A 20,087-nucleotide genomic window follows, 5' to 3' on the forward strand; every position below is an offset into this window, starting at 1 on the left:
CAGACTATAGTGTAGTCACCTAGATTGAAGAAAGAAATTATAAAGTTGGAAAGAATACAGAGAGCAGCGACTAAATTACCGGAAACTCTGAGAGAACATACTTATGAAGAAAGACTGGAGAAATTGGGACTAACAACACTGGAGAGCAGAAGAGAGAGAGGGGACCTAATAACATTGTACAGGATACAAGAGGGATTGGAGAAACTGGACAGGGAAGACCTAGTGGTACGTGACAGAAGTGTGACAAGAGGCAATAGTAAGAAATTGAAGAGCGACTTTAGAAGAGACATCAAGAAATACAGTTTTCCATACAGAAGCACAACAACATGGAACGGATTTGACAAGGAGACTGTGTGTGCAAAAACGATTCATGAATTTAAACCCATGCTGGATACTAAGCGTTATGGAGACGGGACAGCACGAGCCTAGTACGGCTCTTTTCCTGTATTTCACAACTAGGTAAATACACACACACACACACACACACACACACACACACACACACACACATGACCGCCTGGACAACCAAGACGAGTGTGGCTGTATCCCTTCAGTGGGTGAAAGGAGGAGGAGGAGGAGGAGAAGGAGGAAGAGGAGGAGGTGGAGGAAGAAGAGGAGGAGGAGGTCAAGAAAAGGTCAGAAGGTTATAAGAACATAAGAGCATAAGAACGCAGGAGTCTACAAGAGGCCGGTAGGCCTGTACGAGGCAGCTCCTTTGACCCTAAGCTCCCGTGTATCTAACCCCACCTAATATCGCTGTCCATGAATTTATCTAGTCTATTTTTTAATGTGACAATTGTATTGGCACTCACCACATGACTGCTAAGCCTATTCCACTCATCCACCACCCTGTTAGTAAACCAATTTTTGCCTATGTCCCTGTTGAATCTGAATTTATCCAGTTTAAACCCATTACTTCGTGTCCTACCCGGTTCTCTTACCAACAAAACCTTATGAATGTCTCCCTTATTAAAGCCCTTCATCCATTTATAAACCTCGATCATGTCTCCACGCACCCTTCGCCTTTCTAGAGAATGCAAGTTTAACTGTTTGAGTCTTCCCTCGTATGGCAAGTTTCTCAACCCCTGAATCATCTTAGTCATTCTCCTCTGCACCGATTCTAACATTTTGATATCTATTCTATAGTAAGGTGACCAGAACTGAACCGCATAGTCAAGATGAGGTCTAACTAATGCTAAATATAGTTTGAGGAAGACTTCGGGGCTTCTGTTGCTTACGCTCCTTGAAATAAATCCCAGTACCCTATTAGCTCGATTTCTAGCTTGAATGCATTGTGCCCTTGGACGAAGATCAGAGCTCACTAAGACCCCTAAATCCCTCTCGCACCCAGACCTACTTATGAGAGTGTCATTTAAGCAATAGTTATGTGAGGGGTTGTTCCTACCTACACTCAGAATACTGCACTTACCTACATTGAACTCCATCTGCCATTTATCCGCCCAGTCATATAATCTGTTGAGTTCACCTTGGAGAATACTAGCGTCCTGATTCGACTCAATTACTCTACCGATCTTGGTATCATCTGCAAATTTACTAACATCACTACTAATTCCTGTATCTAAGTCATTGATATAAATAATAAACAAAAGTGGACCTAATACCGAACCTTGTGGGACCCCACTCGTAACACATCCCCAGTCAGATCTTTTACTATTGATTTGCACTCTTTGCTTCCTATTGCTAAGCCACGCCTTGACCCAGTTCAAAACTTTACCCTCTACTCCGTGAGCCTGTAATTTAAGCAACAGTCGTTGGTGAGGAGAGGTAAGGATGAGGTAAGGAGAGGGAAATGGAGGGGAGTAAGAGGAGGAAGAAGAAAAAAAATAATTAGAACGCACTCACACACACACACACACACACACACACACACACACACACACACACACACACACACACACACACACACACACACACACGATCGCTTTCCACACGTACACACATACAAACACACGTCAAGCACACACAAAAAAATTACATGTACGTTTTTTTTTTTGTGTGTGTGTGTGTTCGTGTGTGCGTTAATTACCTTTCTCTGTCCCTTTAAATGATGTTCTCTCTCTCTCTTTATTTCTTTTTCATGGATGGTCGAGAGAGAGAGAGAGAGAGAGAGAGAGAGAGAGAGAGAGAGAGAGAGAGAGAGAGAGAGAGAGAGAGAGAGAGAGAGAGAGAGAGAGAGAGAGAGAGAGAGAGAGAGAGAGATTTACATAGATTTACATAGAATATCAGACCACACAGACCCCATGGTCCAGACTTGGTGGTCTGTCCTTAAACCTAAGTGATTTTACATTAATCAGAAGACTCCAAAACGTTGCATTTCTACTCTAGTTGATATTAAGTTGAAGGAAGTGACGGTCGAGCTTATTTTTGAAGGAGTCAATCGTGTTACACTGGACCACTGATGGTGGAAGCTTATTCCATTCTCGCACTCTAACGTTGGTGAAGAAAAATTTGGTGCGGTCTGAATTTACTTGTCTACATCTGAGTTTTACGCCATTGTTCCTCGTGCGCAAAGTGTCATCGATCATAAACAATGTTGATCTGTCTACATTCGTGAAACCATTAAGTATTTTAAAACATTCGATCAGTTTTCCTCGGAGGCGACGTTTCTCAAGAGAGAACACGTTAAGGGTAGAAAGCCTTTCTTCGTAGGATTTGTTGCGCAAGGAAGGGATCATTTTCATTGCCCGACGCTGAACACCTTCTAATTTAGCAATATCCTTTGCATGGTGGGGAGACCAAAACTGTACCGCATATTCTAAGTGGGGTCTGACTAAACTGTTGTAGAGCGGGAGTATTACATCTTTATTCTTGAATACAAAGTTTCTTTTAATGAAGCCCAGCATTCTGTTCGCTTTATTTGCTGCATCGATGCATTGCTGTGAGAATTTGAGGTTTGACGCGATTTTGTAACACAAGTCCTTGACGCATTGAACGCTTTTGAGTTTAACGCCGCGCATTTCGTATTCGAAATTCTTATTCCTCGTTCCTATTTGAAGGACCTGGCACTTGTCTACGTTAAAGGGCATCTCCCATCTCTCCGACCAAGTTGAAATTTTGTGCAAATCCTCTTGGAGGCTGTGCCTGTCTTCGTCAGTCAGAACCGAGTTACCAAGCTTGTTGTCGTCTGCAAATTTACTAATGCGGTTATTGAGTCCAACATCCACGTCGTTGATGTATATAATGAAGAGCACTGGCCCAAGGACCGAGCCCTGAGGGACGCCACTAGTGACAGGCGCCCACTCTGAGTTAAATCCGTCAATCACTACTCTTTGTTGTCTGTTGCTCAACCAATTCACGATCCATTGGTTTACTTGACCGTCAATACCTATTTGCTTTAATTTGTAAAGTAATTTATGATGCGGGTCTTTATCAAACGCTTTCTGGAAATCAAGATAGACTACGTCCAGTGATTTGGTTACGTCATAAACATTGAAGAGGTCGTTATAAAAGGTTAATAGGTTTGATAGGCAGGATCTTTTGTTTCGGAAGCCATGTTGTGAGTCCCCAATTAATGAGTGGCTTTCAAGGTAAGTGAGAGAGAGAGAGAGAGAGAGAGAGAGAGAGAGAGAGAGAGAGAGAGAGAGAGAGAGAGAGAGAGAGAGAGAGAGAGAGAGAGAGAGAGAGAGAGAGAGAGAGAGAGAGAGAGAGAGAGAGATACCCCTTTACCCTTTCTCACTTCTCTCTTTTCTTCCTCTCCATCTTTCTCTCCTCCTCCTCCTCCTCCTCCTCTTATTATTCCTCTTTCTTCAACACGATCATTTCTCTTTTCCTCACGTTCCTCCTCTTCCTCCTTTTCCCCTTCCATATTCTTTTCTTCTCAATATTATTCTTTCATCTTCCTAACATTTTTTTCTTCCCTTCTCCTCCTCCTCTTCCTCTTTCTCTTTTCAAGGTGACGGTTACATATGTCTAATAGGAGGGACAGATAAGAAGAGAGGCTCGTCAAATAGTGTGATATCATTCTCTCTCTCTCTCCAGAGACACGCCAGTCCTCGTCGACAGACCGACCTGGTCGGCTAGATTTCTATCGCCGCTAGAGTCGGTCAGTCGGCTCCCTGCTCCTGGGCGGCGTTGGCAACGGCCAGTGCTCCTCGTGCATGACGGAGCAATCTCTTACACACACACAATAAACCATCAATCATTCAATCAGTCTCTCTCTACGAAATGCACGGCGTTAAACTCAAAAGCGTTCAATGCGTCAAGGACTTGGGGGTCAAAATCGCGCCAAACCTCAAATTCTCACAGCAATGCATCGATGCAGCAAATAAAGCGAACAGAATGTTGGGCTTCATTAAAAGAAACTTTGTATTCAAGAATAAAGATGTCATACTCCCGCTCTACAACAGTTTGGTCAGACCCCACTTTGAATATTCGGTAAAGTTTTGGTCTCCCACCATGCAAAGGATATTGCTAAATTAGAAGGTGTTCAGCGTCGGGCAACGAAAATGATCCCTTCCTTGCGCAACAAATCCTACGAAGAAAGGCTTTCACCCTTAACATGCTCTCTCTTGAGAAACGTCGCCTGAGGAAAACTGATCGAATGTTTTAAAATATTTAACGGTTTCACGAATGTAGACAGATCAACATTGTTTATGATCGATGACATTTGCGCACGAGGAACAATGGCGTAAAACTCAGATGTAGACAAGTAAATTCAGACTGCACCAAATTTTTCTTCACCAACGTTGTAAAGCGAGAATGGAATAAGCTTCCACCATCAGTGGTCCAGTGTAACACGATTGACTCCTTCAAAAATAAGCTCGACCGTCACTTCCTTCAACTTAATATCAACTAGAGTAGAAATGCAACGTTTTGGAGTCTTCTGATTAATGTAAAATCACTTAGGTTTAAGGACAGACCACCAAGTCTGGACCATGGGGTCTGTGTGGTCTGGTTTTATGTAAATTTATGTAAATCTCTCACACACACACACAATAAACCATTAATCAATCAATCAGTCTCTCTCTCTCTCTCTCTCTAATCTATTAACCTTTTATAACGACCTCTTCACTGTTTATGACGTAACCAAATCACTGGACGTAGTCTATCTTGATTTCCAGAAAGCGTTTGATAAAGTCCCGCATCATAAATTACTTTACAAATTAAAGCAAATAGGTATTGACGGTCAGGTAAACCAATGGATCGCGAATTGGTTGAGCAACAGACAACAAAGAGTAGTGATTGACGGATTTAACTCAGAGTGGGCGCCTGTCACTAGTGGCGTCCCTCAGGGCTCGGTTCTTGGCCCAGTGCTCTTCATTATTTACATCAACGACGTGGATGTTGGACTCAATAACCGCATTAGTAAATTTGCAGACGACACAAAGATTGGTAACTCGGTTCTCACTGACGAAGACAGGCAAAGCCTCCAAGAGGATTTGCACAAAATTTCAGCTTGGTCGGATAGATGGGAGATGCCCTTTAACGTAGACAAGTGCCAGGTCCTTCAAGTTGGAACGAGGAATAAAAAGTTTGATTACGAAATGCGCGGAGTTAAACTCAAAAGCGTTAAATGCGTCAAGGACTTGGGGGTCATAATCTCGTCAAACCTCAAATTCTCACATAAATGCATCGATTCAGCAAATAAAGCGAACAGAATGTTGGGCTTCATTAAAAGAAACTTTTTATTTAAGAATAAAGATGTAATACTCCCGCTCTACAACAGTTTAGTCAGACCCCACTTGGAATATGCGGTACAGTTTTGGTCTCCCCACCATGCAAAGGATATTGCTAAATTAGAAGGTGTTCAGCGTCGAGCAACGAAAATTATCCCTTCCTTGCGCAACTAATCCTACGAAGAAAGGCTTTATACCTTTATCATGTTCTCTCTGAGAAACGTCGCCTGAGGAAAACTGATCGAATGTTTTAAAATACTTAATGGTTTCACGAATGTAGACAGATCAACATTGTTTATGATCGATGACACTTTGCGCACGAGGAACAATGGCGTAAAACTCAGATGTAGACAAGTAAATTCAGACTGCACCAAATTTTTCTTCACCAACGTTGTAGTGCGAGAATGGAATAAGCTCCCATCATCAGTGGTCCAGTGTAACACGATTGACTCCTTCAAAAATAAGCTCGACCGTCACTTCCTTCAACTTTAATATCAACTAGAGTAGAAATGCAACGTTTTGGAGTCTTCTGATTAATGTAAAATCACTTAGGTTTAAGGACAGACCACCAAGTCTGGACCATGGGGTCTGTGTGGTCTGATTTTCTATGTCAATCTCTCTCTCTCTCTCTCTCTCTCTCTCTCTCTCTCTCTCTCTCTCTCTCTCTCTCTCTCTCTCTCTCTCTCTCTCATTGTCAACCGAGTTAGCTGCCCGCAGAGGTGTGCTGTTTGCTGTGCGACCACGTGCTTCATTGGACAGGATTAAGTATTGCCCTTATTTTTACTACCTCTCTCCGCCTGTAACTACCCTCTCGCAGTAGCGCCCTGTAAAACATATATACACCTATACACAAAACACAGTGTTACACTCTTTCCGCCACATTCTTTATATATTTCCAGATTCCACTCCGACGCCGCTTCCTACGCAGGTGTTCAGACCTACCTGACCTTGGACTTGAATTGTGCCTGACCAGAGACCAGTAATCCTCCTCCTCCCCTCGCGTTTCGCTCCTCCTCTTCTCTCGCCTCCCCCTCTCTCTCTCTGATCTCGTTCCCACCTCTCTCTCTCCCCCCTTTCTCCCCTCCCTCCATCCCTATCTCCTCCTACGCCTTCCCATCTCTCTCTCTCTCGCCTCCCTCTCCATTGCCCCCCCTCTCTCTCTCATTACTACCCCCACTTGCCCCTCTCTGTCTCTCCTTCCTCACTCCCTATCTCGTTCCCACCCTCTCTCTCTCCCCCCCTTGCCTTCGGCCTCTTCCACCCGCCATCCCTATCTCCCGCCGACGCCGTCCCATCTCGCTCTCACTTATTCTCGCTTATTCACGCACGCGTCCCTCTGCCCTACGAAAAAGTAAAAGCAAAGCAAATATATAGATACCTCCTCCTTACCAAGATGGCGCTAAAGAAATGTTCGACTTGCACAGGAAACTTCTCTGGTCATTTCTTCTCAGGACGATCGACCGTCTGCAAGATCTGCCTGTTGACTCAGCAGATGGAAACGAGACTCCTTCAACAGGACGAAAGGCTGACGGCTGGCGAGAAGAAGATCACCGAACTAACAAGTACTGTTGATACCTTGCAGGAGTTTATCCAGTCCAACATCGTCGCCCCTCCTGCAATTGACGCCTCATCACCCTCCTCACCTGCACTCGATGCCCAGCCACCTTCCGAAGAAGGCACGTCACAGGGAACCGGTAGAGCTGACGCTGAATGCTTCACCCCCGTGAGAGGAGGAGCCAGACCCGCCCCTAGAGCCATTTATCCTACTCATTGCTACAACAGATTTGCCATACTGGAGGAGGAGGACGAGGAACAGAGCACCTTCTTGGTCGGTGACTCTATGATTCGCCATCAGGTGGTTGAATTCTGTGGCAGAGTCCCCGTCGTAGGCGTAACTACTGTTATCCTGGAGCTGGTGTTGACGACATCACAGCTGCCCTGGACGAGGTCTCCGCTGAGGCCTCTAATGACTCACTCTTTGTTCTCCACACAGGTACAAACGACGTCACCACGACCCGGTCTGAGGAACTGCTGGACAAGTACCGTAGGCTCATCCAGCAGTATAAGACTAAATCCTAATATTTTGATTTCAGGAATTCTACCACGGACATGGGATGAGGGCGACTTCTACAGTAAGGCCTTCAGCCTCAACAACCGCCTGCAGACTCTCTGCGGAGAGCTTGACGTCGAATTCTTTAACGCCTGGAACGATTTCTACGGCCAGAGTAGACTTTTCCAAAGTGACGGCATACACCTGTCCCCCATCGGGGCAGCCAGATTTGGAAGGCTCCTCAACAACGCCGTACGTAACGCCCTAACAACAAAAACGACTCAGCCACGTCCTTCCATCCCGCCCGTGTAAATAGACACCTCACACCGCAACAGACTCGTAACATTGAACCCTCCAGTAACTCTATTACCAAGCTTCAAGATAACCTAAGAGTCCTTAGTTTCAATGCGCGTAGCCTAAGAAACAAATTTGATGAACTGCGATGTCTTGCTCTGACAGAAAACTTTGACGTAATTGCTATAACCGAAACATTTATCGACACCACTAATATTGATTTAAGTTCCGAATACAACATAGATGGCTACAGATTCTTCAACAATGATCGTGTAAACCGTAGAGGGGGTGGTGTCGCACTTTGTGTCAAAAGCTACTTGCAACCTACTGACAAAACACCAAGAAACAGTAACGTTGAACATTTGTGCGTGCGAGTAAACATTGCAAAAGTCAATTTAAATATATCTGTCACTTACAGGCCTCCGGGGCAATCACTTGATGGCGATCTTGAAATGTACAGCGTCTTAAGGCAGTCACTTAATAACAGCGACTCACTGATACTAGGAGACTTTAACCTCCCCATATCGACTGGGACACTGTCGGGTACAGAAGGTGAGTCCCATAGAATGATCGAATTTCTAGAGGAAAATTATCTAAGCCAAATGGTTTCTGAACCAACTCGACAAAATAACATACTTGACCTTGTTATAGCGACCCAAGATAACCTAGTCAGTAATGTCACGGTAGGAGAACACCTCGGTTCCTGCGATCATAAACTAGTGCGCGTTGACATTAGAGCTCAAACATCGGTGACTGAAAATAAAGTTAAGGTGCCCAATTTCAAAGAGCCAACTTCGTAGAAATCCGACGAAAACTAATAGATATGCAACTATCAGATGACGGCAATGCAGAGGACGCCTGGCTAAACTTTAAAATCACTTACTCACTCAGCAGGACACATTTGTCCCTTGTGCGAGAAGCGAATTAACACTAATAAAAGTCCACCTTGGTTTAATAGCGAAATTAAACACTCAGTCAAGGAGAGAAAATTGTCTTACAGGTTAAAGAAAGACCAAAGCACGCCCGAAAACATTAGACTTTACAATGATGCAAGGCGACGAGTAAAAAGATTAGTGCATCAGGCAAAGCGTAGATATGAAGAAAATATTGCAGCCAACTGTAAAATAATCCGAAATCCTTCTTCAGTTACATAAACAACAGAAAGGCGATCAGAAGTGGAATTGGACCTTAATAAACAGCGACGGTGCACTAGTGACTGACAGCCAACACGTTGCAAACCTATTAAATAATTACTTTTCCTCGGTGTTTAATAATAACAGTCCTCCCACCACCACCACCAACACCAGTACTAATGTAAATCCTGAGCATGCATTGTCTAACTTTGAAATAAAACCCGATGAAGTCCTTAAAGCCCTCAAATCACTTAAAACAAATAAAAGTCCTGGACCTGACAAAGTATATCCAACTCTGCTGAAAGAAACAAAGAGCGAAATACTCTCCTCCCTCACAACCGTATTCAATATGTCCTTGCGACAAGGCATTGTCCCTTCAGATTGGAAAAAGGCTAACGTGACACCGATTTTTAAGAAAGGAGACAAAAAGTACCAGGTAATTACAGGCCCATTAGTCTAACTTCGGTTGTAGGTAAGCTACTTGAGGGCATAATTAGAGACAAAATTGTGAGTTACCTTGAAAGCCACTCATTAATTGGGGACTCACAACATGGCTTCCGAAACAAAAGATCCTGCCTATCAAATCTATTAACCTTTTATAACGACCTCTTCACTGTTTATGACGTAACCAAATCACTGGACGTAGTCTATCTTGATTTCCAGAAAGCGTTTGATAAAGTCCCGCATCATAAATTACTTTACAAATTAAAACAAATAGGTATTGACGGTCAGGTAAACCAATGGATCGCGAATTGGTTGAGCAACAGACAACAAAGAGTAGTGATTGACGGATTTAACTCAGAGTGGGCGCCTGTCACTAGTGGCGTCCCTCAGGGCTCGGTTCTTGGCCCAGTGCTCTTCATTATTTACATCAACGACGTGGATGTTGGACTCAATAACCGCATTAGTAAATTTGCAGACGACACAAAGATTGGTAACTCGGTTCTCACTGACGAAGACAGGCAAAGCCTCCAGAGGATTTGCACAAAATTTCAGCTTGGTCGGATAGATGGGAGATGCCCTTTAACGTAGACAAGTGCCAGGTCCTTCAAGTTGGAACGAGGAATAAAAGTTTGATTACGAAATGCGCGGCGTTAAACTCAAAAGCGTTCAATGCGTCAAGGACTTGGGGTCAAAATCGCGTCAAACCTCAAATTCTCACAGCAATGCATCGATGCAGCAAATAAAGCGAACAGAATGTTGGGCTTCATTAAAAGAAACTTTTTATTTAAGAATAAAGATGTAATACTCCCGCTCTCCAACAGTTTAGTCAGACCCCACTTGGAATATGCGGTACAGTTTTGGTCTCCCCACCATGCAAAGGATATTGCTAAATTAGAAGGTGTTCAGCGTCGGCAACGAAAATTATCCTTCCTTGCGCAACTAATCCTACGAAGAAAGGCTTTCTACCCTTAACATGTTCTCTCTTGAGAAACGTCGCCTCCGAGGAAAACTGATCGAATGTTTTAAAATACTTAATGGTTTCACGAATGTAGACAGATCAACATTGTTTATGATCGATGACACTTTGCGCACGAGGAACAATGGCTTAAAACTCAGATGTAGACAAGTAAATTCAGACTGCACCAAATTTTTCTTCACAAACGTTGTAGTGCGAGAATGGAATAAGCTTCCACCGTCAGTGGTCCAGTGTAACACGATTGACTCCTTCAAAAATAAGCTCGACCGTCACTTCCTTCAACTTAATATCAACTAGAGTAGAAATGCAACGTTTTGGAGTCTTCTGATTAATGTAAAATCACTTAGGTTTAAGGACAGACCACCAAGTCTGGACCATGGGGTCTGTGTGGTCTGATTTTCTATGTAAATCTATGTAAATCTCTCTCTCTCTCTCTCTCTCTCTCTCTCTCTCTCTCTCTCTCTCTCTCTCTCTCTCTCTCTCTCTCTCTCTCTCTCTCTCTCTCTCTCTCTCTCTCTCTCTCTCTCTCTCTCTCTCTCTCTCTCTCTCTCCTTCCCCTGAACGGCCCTTCCAAATAGCAAACCAGGACCTCGCCTACACTACCATCCACCAGTACCTGGGTGTCTGGCTGGACAGTCACCTTCGGTTCGGCACTCAGGTATGCTATCTAAGAGAGCGCGTAGCAACTCGCACCAACATCCTGCGAGCTCTGTCCACACAAAACACGGGGGCATCCTATCGTGTCTTACGCGCCTTCTACACACACGCCATACGGTCTGTCATAGACTACTGCGCTCCTTGCCTGTGTTCGCTCTCCCCTGCACTCACAAAGAAGTTAGAGGTGGCACAAAATGACGCTCTCCGGGTCATCCTAGGAGCCCCGCCATGGACCCGCCTGACCAACCTTCGCCTGGAAAGTGGCTTCCCATCACTCCACCACCGCATCCTGGCCCGAACATCCACTGTAGTTGGGAAGTTCATGAAGCAGCAACCACACGGCACAGTCTCCACACAGCTGCTTCATGCCTTCCAGAGACCACCACAAGCCACTCCAGACGGGGACTGGATACATGATGCCGCCGACGCAGTCCGTCACTTGGAAGTGGAGAGGCTTGTCTGCAGTGGCTCAGACCTGCCACACCCTGGCTACCACTCCCTCCACCCTGGGTTCCTGGTCCATTCCAGATGAGCCTCCCTACCACCTCAGCTCCTAGGGCCTCTCACCCCATCACCCTCCGCCAAGAGGCTTTGCAGCGCGTGGCTTCCATGGACGACAGGACTGCCAGCCACTACTGCACAGATGGCTCGCTGGGCGCCGATGGGTCTGTGGGGGCTGCCTTCGTGTGCGGAACCCAGACAGGACTGTGGCGCCTGCCACCGCAAGTCTCCATCCTGCAGGCAGAACAGGCAGCCATCCTCTGTGCCCTGCGTCACGCCACGGCCGATATGAACACCACCATCATCATCCACTCCGACTCGCTGTCAGCCCTCAAGGTCCTGCAGGCGAAGAGCGTCAGAGACAACACTCGGCTCATAACCACCATCCTCCATGAAGCCAACACCCTTGTCTCACTGGGCAAGAACATCATCCTGGACTGGGTGCCAAGCCACGTTGGTCTGAGAGGGAACGAGAAGGCTGACCGTGCTATAAAGAATTGCACGATGGATTATATAAGATGATTAAATATTGGAGGTGAATAGGCGAGAGAGAGAGAGAGAGAGAGAGAGAGAGAGAGAGAGAGAGAGAGAGAGAGAGAGAGAGAGAGAGAGAGAGAGAGAGAGAGAGAGAGAGAGAGAGAGAGAGAGAGAGAGAGAGAGAGAGAGAGAGAGAGAGAGAGAGAGAGAGAGAGAGAGAGAGATCATATTTATCCAATAAAGCATTAACGAAAAAAGTTTGAATCCCTTGGCGAGAGTTTCTGGCTATAAAGAATTGCATGATGAATTATATAAGATGATTAAATATTGGAGGTGTAGCAGGAGAGAGAGAGAGAGAGAGAGAGAGAGAGAGAGAGAGAGAGAGAGAGAGAGAGAGAGAGAGAGAGAGAGAGAGAGAGAGAGAGAGAGAGAGAGAGAGAGAGAGAGAGAGAGAGAGAGAGAGAGAGAGAGAGAGAGAGAGAGATCACCACTCAGTGAGTGGATATCTCTGTGATATGGGTACTCGATCATAGTCTAAAAACAATATTTATTAGCAACCTAAAAAAAAGAATCGGACATGAAAAATTATCCAGTAACTCCAATAAATAAATAAAATAATGGAAACGGGAGCTGTGATGGAAACGGAAAGCAGGACAAAATGGTGGGAACTTGGGGAGACGGTCAGCGGGGCAGTGACTCAGCGTCTACACACAGGGCCCATACCACATGGAGGCGGGCGAGCGCCGAGCGTCACTAAGATCCTAACGGTACCGGTACTAGCGGCAATGCGCAGTGCCGAGTGATCATTAAGCTTCCCGGAACCCAAGTGATCATGAGGCTTCGCGGTACCAGTACCGATACCAGGTATCGGTACCGGTACCTGGTACCGATAACTATTATTTTATTTATTTATTGGAGTTACTGGATAATTCTTCATGTCCGATTCTTTTTCTTTTTTAGGTTGCTAATAAATATTTTTATTGTTATTAGACTATGATCGAGTACATCCATAATAACTATACATGCTATTTTTTTTTAGAAAAAATAAATATTCACTTCATTCAGAGAGAGAGAGAGAGAGAGAGAGAGAGAGAGAGAGAGAGAGAGAGAGAGAGAGAGAGAGAGAGAGAGAGAGAGAGAGAGAGAGAGAGAGAGAGAGAGAGAGAGAGAGAGAGAGAGAGATTTACATAGATTTACATAGAAAATTAGACCACACAGACCCCATGGTACATGTGGTAATATATGTTCAATGTAGTTTTACATTTATGCTCTCATGTACGTTGTGTTTCTCTGCTTGCATTTACCAGCTTATTGTGTTGCTATTTGTGTGTCTTCGCGCATATTACTGCTTGTGGATGTCCCTGTGTTGTCTGGCACTTACTTTGATGTATTTGTTTGTTATTGTGCATGTAAAGTAGTGCGTGTTGTAATAGTGGCTGTTTCTATTGTTTCAGGAGGTGACTCCAGTTGTTTGTGTGCAATAAAACCTATGTCAGGTTTTTCATCTTTTACAACAATTTATTGCACACAAAAATTTGAGAGGCCATGGAACGGTTTCTACGTCCAGAGCGCTTCGAGGCTGACCCGGATTCTGCCACCGCTGCTAAGGAGTGGACGCACTGGCTGAGGACATTCAACAACTTCTACCAAGCAGTACAGGCGACATCTCCCAGTGCAGACAAACTAATCCTACTCACCAACTACGTTGTTCCCCGGGTGTACGTTGCTCCTCGAGTGTACGACTACATAGCAGACTGTGACACTTATGATAAGGCTGAGAAAGCACTGACATCCCTGTATGTAAAACCTAGAAATGAGGTGTTTGCTAGGCATGTCCTGGCCACACGTAGGCAGGGGTCGGGTGAGTCTCTAGACCAGTTTCTCCAAGCTCTGAAGCTCCTAGCAAAAGACTGTCAGTTCAAAGCAGTGTCGGCAGAGCAGGCGTGTGATAACTATGTTAGAGATGCATTCATCAATGGACTTTCTTCTGGTGCCATTCGTCAAAGACTACTCGAAAATATAACTCTTAACTTGCAAACTGCTTATGAACAGGCACGCACTTTAGAGATGGCTCAGAAACATTCTGCTTCTTATACTACTGTTGAGCCAATTACTGCTGCTGTACCTCAGCCACAAAGTCAGTCAGGTGATTCAGAGTGTTTAGAAAGTAGTGATGAAACTGCTCATCTTGCCGCCACTACTGGCGCCAATCAGTGTTTTTTCTGTGGTTTGAAACGGCACCCTCGGTTCAAATGTCCTGCTAGGGAAGCTTTATGTCTAAAGTGTAAGAAACAAGGACATTATGCAAAAGTGTGTAGGTCAGGGAAACCGGTAGGGGATACCTCTGCTGGTAAAACTAAATATTCGGCAGCAACACTAGCTACTGTGTCTGGGGCTGCGCCTAGTAGTCTTAGTAAATCTTTGAGTTGTTTGAAAGTTAATGGTCTCCCTGTTAATGCACTTATTGATACAGGAAGCTCGGAAAATTTTGTGAGTCAGAAGATTGCTAAAGAAAACAAAGTAATCATACTTCCTGACGACGGGCACGTCTCCATGGCTGATGCGTCTCTCTCGTCCAAAATCTTAGGTCATTGTTGTGTGGATGTGGAGCTGCAAGGACAAATTTATCCTAGTGTAAAACTCAAAGTGCTGCCAGCCCTGTGTAGTGATGTAATTTTGGGGCATGAATTCTTGAAGAATCATTCTGCTCTAGAAATGGCTTTTGGAGGAGCACGCCCACCACTCAAGATATGTGGGCTGGCTGCAGTGAAGTTGGTTGCGCCCGCACTCTTCAGCAATCTGACAGCAGACTGCAGACCCATTGCTGCAAAGTCGAGACATTACTCTCAGGCTGATAAGGAATTTGTCAAAACTGAAATTGGTAGAATGCTACAAGAAGGAATAATAAGACCCAGCCAGTCTCCATGGAGGGCCCAGGTGCTAATCACTGCAGGGCACAATCACAGGAAGAGAATGGTGATTGATTATTCACAAACTATAAACAGGTTTACTGAGCTGGATGCTTACCCTTTGCCTCGGATCGATGAAACAGTGAACAATGTCTCAAGATTTAAAGTGTTTAGCACCTTGGACCTGAAGAGCGCCTACCACCAAGTGCCAATAAGAGAAGACGAAAAGTTGTACACTGCTTTTGAGGCGAGTGGAAAGCTGTATGAGTTCAATCGAATCCCATTTGGTGTGAAGAACGGAGTGGCCGCTTTCCAACGAGTTGTGGATCAGATCCTTGCAAAAGAAAAGGTGGAAGGGGCATTTGCTTATGTGGACAATGTGACTGTATGTGGAGAGACGGAAGAGGAGCATGACAAAAACCTAAATCATTTCTTGAAAGTGGCGAAGGATTACAACCTCACCTTTAATCATGACAAGTGTGATTTCAGGACACAGTCTATAAACCTTCTGGGATACTCTATAAAGGACGGAGAGATCAGACCTGATCCAGAACGACTGCAGCCTCTCTTGAGTCTACCCCTTCCCAAGGATACTGCCTCTCTTCGGAGAATGTTGGGGTTGCTTGCTCATTACTCACGATGGATACCCAACTTCTCTGAGAAAGTCCGGCCTCTTTCACACTCCACGAGATTCCCGTTGTCTTTTGAAGCTTCTCTGACTTTTGAGAAATTGAAGAATGAAGTTGCGAGGTCCGTGGTGCAAGCCATTGATCCTACATCCCCTTTCACAGTCGAAACAGATGCCTCAGACCATGCCATTGCCGCTACTCTCACTCAGAATGGACGTCCTGTAGCGTTCTTCTCTCGCACTCTCTGACAGTGAACAAAGGCATTCTTCAGTAGAGAAAGAAGCTTATGCCATAGTTGAGGCCCTCAGAAAGTGGAAGCATTACCTAATTGGTCATCACTTTAAGCTGATTACTGACCAGCGAAGTGTAACATTCATGTTCGACACAAGATCTTCGAGCAAAATCAAGAACGACAAGATAGCCAGGTGGCGCATTGAACTGTCATGCTACCACTACGATATAGTGTATCGTCCAGGTACGGAAAATATTCCTGCAGATGCTCTCTCGCGTGTCTGTGGTGCTGTAGCTACAGACAAACTCAAACAACTGCATGAAAGTCTATGTCATCCTGGAGTGTCAAGAATGGTGCATTTCATCCGAGTTCGGAACCTGGCTTATTCTGTTGAGGATGTAAAGAAGGTTACTGCTTCTTGTCCAATCTGCTCTACTGTCAAAACTCAGTTCTATAAGCCTGATGATGGCCATCTGGTGAAAGCTACTCAGCCATACGAGAGATTGAACTTGGATTTTAAGGGGCCCCTTCCGTCACAGTCGAAAAACAGATACTTGCTCACAGTCATTGACGAATTCTCACGGTTCCCTTTTGCGTTCCCTTGTTCAGACATGACTGCTGGTGCTATCATCGGGTGTTTGGTACAACTGTTTGAACTATTCGGAATGCCAGCATACGTACACTCAGACAGGGGAGCCTCTTTCATGTCAGAAGAACTGAAGAAATTCTTACTAGAGAAAGGAGTGGCTACCAGTCGCACTACGCCCTACAACCCAAGGGGCAATGGTCAGGTGGAGAGGTACAATGGAATCATATGGAAAACCATTCGGTTAGCTCTCAGAACAAGGAATCTTGATGTCTCGCAATGGGAAGTTGTCCTCCCAGATGCACTTCACTCTATCCGTTCCCTGCTATGTACGTCAACTAATTGTACACCACACGAGCGTTTCCTAAAGCATCCTCGGAAGTCCACGTCAGGTCGTACGTTGCCTACCTGGCTCGTCACCAAAGGTCCCGCTCTATTAAGACGACAAGTACGGCACAGCAAGAATGACCCTCTAGTAGATGAAGTAGAAATAGTAGAAGCTAATCCTGAATATGCCCATGTCAAGTTTCCTGATGGTAGAGAGTCCACTGTGTCTTTGAGGCATCTTGCACCTTTAAGTGGTGATGATAGTAGCAGCGTGGAGGCCACCAGACCTTCACTGCCGCAATCTCTAGAGTCTCTAGGTATATCAGAGTCTGAGGTGCGCCGTCCAGATGCTAGAGCAAACTCGGAACCTGCTCTTCAAGAAGTCACTCATGACGTTACACCCGGGGAAAGTGCTGTTCAAGAGCATCCTGCTGCATCTGGTCAAGGCACTACACCTGTACCACTCCGGAGGTCCGAAAGGACCCGGCGGGCACCTAAGTATTTTGATGATTATGCTGCTTGAATTTCATAGGTGGGGAGAATGTGGTAATATATGTTCAATGTAGTTTTACATTTATGCTCTCATGTACGTTGTGTTTCTCTGCTTGCATTTACCAGCTTATTATGTTGCTATTTGTGTGTCTTCGCGCATATTATTGCTTGTGGATGTCCCTGTGTTGTCTGGCACTTACTTTGATGTATTTGTTTGTTATTGTGCATGTAAAGTAGTGCGTGTTGTAATAGTGGCTGTTTCTATTGTTTCAGGAGGTGACTCCAGTTGTTTGTGTGCAATAAAACCTATGTCAGGTTTTTCATCTTTTACAACAGTACAGACTAGGTGGTCTGTCCTTAAACCTAAGTGATTTTACATTAATCAGAAGGCTCCTAAACGTTGCATTTCTACTCTAGTTGATATTAAGTTGAAGGAAGAGAGAGTTTTCTTTACAGGAAATTTGTTTGGGAATTTCATCAGAAGTCATTAAGAAAAAAAAACTTTGGGTACCGATACCGGTACCCGTACTAACGGTACTTGAGTTTTCGGTACCGGTACTACCGGTACTCAAATTAACGGTACTTGCCCATCCCTACCCACCAACCCGTGCCCTACCCTGGGAGGACAAATCAACAACAACATCTCTCTCTCTCTTAACTTGTAAACATCAATTTGAGGGAAACACTTTGTCCCAGCGTCCTCTATACTCTCTCCTTCCCGAAACATAAACAAGAGTCGTCTTCAATATATTATTATAGCCAATTGATATGACCTTGTCTAACCTTGACTAATACAACTACAAACTTATTTTGAGAGAGAGAGAGAGAGAGAGAGAGAGAGAGAGAGAGAGAGAGAGAGAGAGAGAGAGAGAGAGAGAGAGAGAGAGATTTACATAGATTTACATAGAAAATCAGACCACACAGACCCCATGGTCCAGACTTGGTGGTCTGTCCTTAAACCTAAGTGATTTTACAAGTTATTTTTACTACCTCTCTCCGCCTGTATCTACCCTCTCGCAGTAGCGCCCTGTAAAACATATATACACCTATACACAAAACACAGTGTTACACTCTTTCCGCCACATTCTTTATATATTTCCAGATTCCACTCCGACGCCACTTCCTACGCAGGTGTTCAGACCTACCTGACCTGACTTGACCAGATTATTCCCCAGAGACCAGTAATCCTCCCTCCCTCCCTCTCGCGTTTCGCTCCTCCTCTTCTCTCGCCTCCCCTCTCCATTGCCCCTCCCCCTCTCTCTCTCTCTCATTACTACCCCCCACTTGCCCCTCTCTGTCTCTCCTTCCTCACTCCCTATCTCGTTCCCACCCTCTCTCTCTCCCCCCCTTTCCTTCGCCCTCTCCTCCCTCCATCCCTATCTCCCTCCGACACCTTCCATCTCTCTCTCTCTCTCTCTCTCTCTCTCTCTCTCTCTCTCTCTCTCTCTCTCTCTCTCTCTCTCTCTCTCTCTCTCTCTCTCTCTCTCTCTCTCTCTCTCTCTCTCTCTCACTTATTCTCGCTTATTCACGCACGCGTCCCTCTGCCCTACGAAAAGAAAAAGCAAAGCAAATATATAGATACCTCCTCCTTACCAAGATGGCGCTAAAGAAATGTTCGACTTGCACAGGAAACTTCTCTGGTCATTTCTTCTCAGGACGATCGACCGTCTGCAAGATCTGCCTGTTGACTCAGCAGATGGAAACGAGACTCCTTCAACAGGACGAAAGGCTGACGGCTGGCGAGAAGAAGATCACCGAACTAACAAGTACTGTTGATACCTTGCAGGAGTTTATCCAGGCCAACATCGTCGCCCCTCCTGCAATTGACGCCTCATCACCCTCCTCACCTGCACTCGATGCCCAGCCACCTTCCGAAGAAGGCACGTCACAGGAACCGGTAGAGCTGACGCTGAATGCTTCACCCCGTGAGAGGAGGAGCCAGACCCGCCCCTAGAGCCATTTATCCTACTCATTGCTACAACAGATTTGCCATACTGGAGGAGGAGGACGAGGAACAGAGCACCTTCTTGGTCGGTGACTCTATGATTCGCCATCAGGTGGTTGAATTCTGTGGCAGAGTCCCCCGTCGTAGGCGTAACTACTGTTATCCTGGAGCTGGTTTTGACGACATCACAGCTGCACTGGACGAGGTCTCCGCTGTGGCCTCTAATGACTCACTCTTTGTTCTCCACACAGGTACAAACGACGTCACCACGACCCGGTCTGAGGAACTGCTGGACAAGTAGCGTAGGCTCATCCAGCAGTATAAGACTAAATCCCTAATATTTTGATTTCAGGAATTCTACCACGGACATGGGATGAGGGCGACTTCTACAGTAAGGCCTTCAGCCTCAACAACCGCCTGCAGACTCTCTGCGGAGAGCTTGACGTCGAATTCTTTAACGCCTGGAACGATTTCTACGGCCAGAGTAGACTTTTCCAAAGGGACGGCATACACCTGTCCCCATCGGGCAGCCAGATTTGGAAGGCTCCTCAACAACGCCGTACGTAACGCCCGAACAACAAACACGACTCTCAGCCACGTCCTTCCATCCCGCCCGTGTAAATAGACACCTCACACCGCAACAGACTCGTAACATTGAACCCTCCAGTACCTCTATTACCAAGCTTCAAGATAACCTAAGAGTCCTTAGTTTCAATGCGCGTAGCCTAAGAAACAAATTTGATGAACTGCGATGTCTTGCTCTGACAGAAAACTTTGACGTAATTGCTATAACCGAAAC

At 45.4% G+C, this 20,087-nt stretch overlaps 1 protein-coding gene across 1 annotated transcript in view; it reads left to right on the forward strand.

Annotated features, from left to right (window-relative positions):
• Window positions 1-15,954, forward strand: part of LOC126993377 (uncharacterized) — a 39,257-nt gene extending 23,303 nt beyond the window's left edge. Inside the window, exon 3 of the mRNA XM_050852439.1 lies at window positions 13,623-15,954. Coding sequence (XP_050708396.1) covers window positions 13,714-15,954 — 2,241 coding nt within the window. The 5' untranslated portion in view covers window positions 13,623-13,713. The remainder of the gene's footprint in view (window positions 1-13,622) is intronic.
• Window positions 15,955-20,087: the final 4,133 nt, after the last annotated feature.

The sequence above is a fragment of the Eriocheir sinensis genome, unplaced genomic scaffold (genome assembly GCF_024679095.1).
Source record: "Eriocheir sinensis breed Jianghai 21 unplaced genomic scaffold, ASM2467909v1 Scaffold608, whole genome shotgun sequence".
NCBI lineage: Eukaryota > Metazoa > Arthropoda > Malacostraca > Decapoda > Varunidae > Eriocheir > Eriocheir sinensis.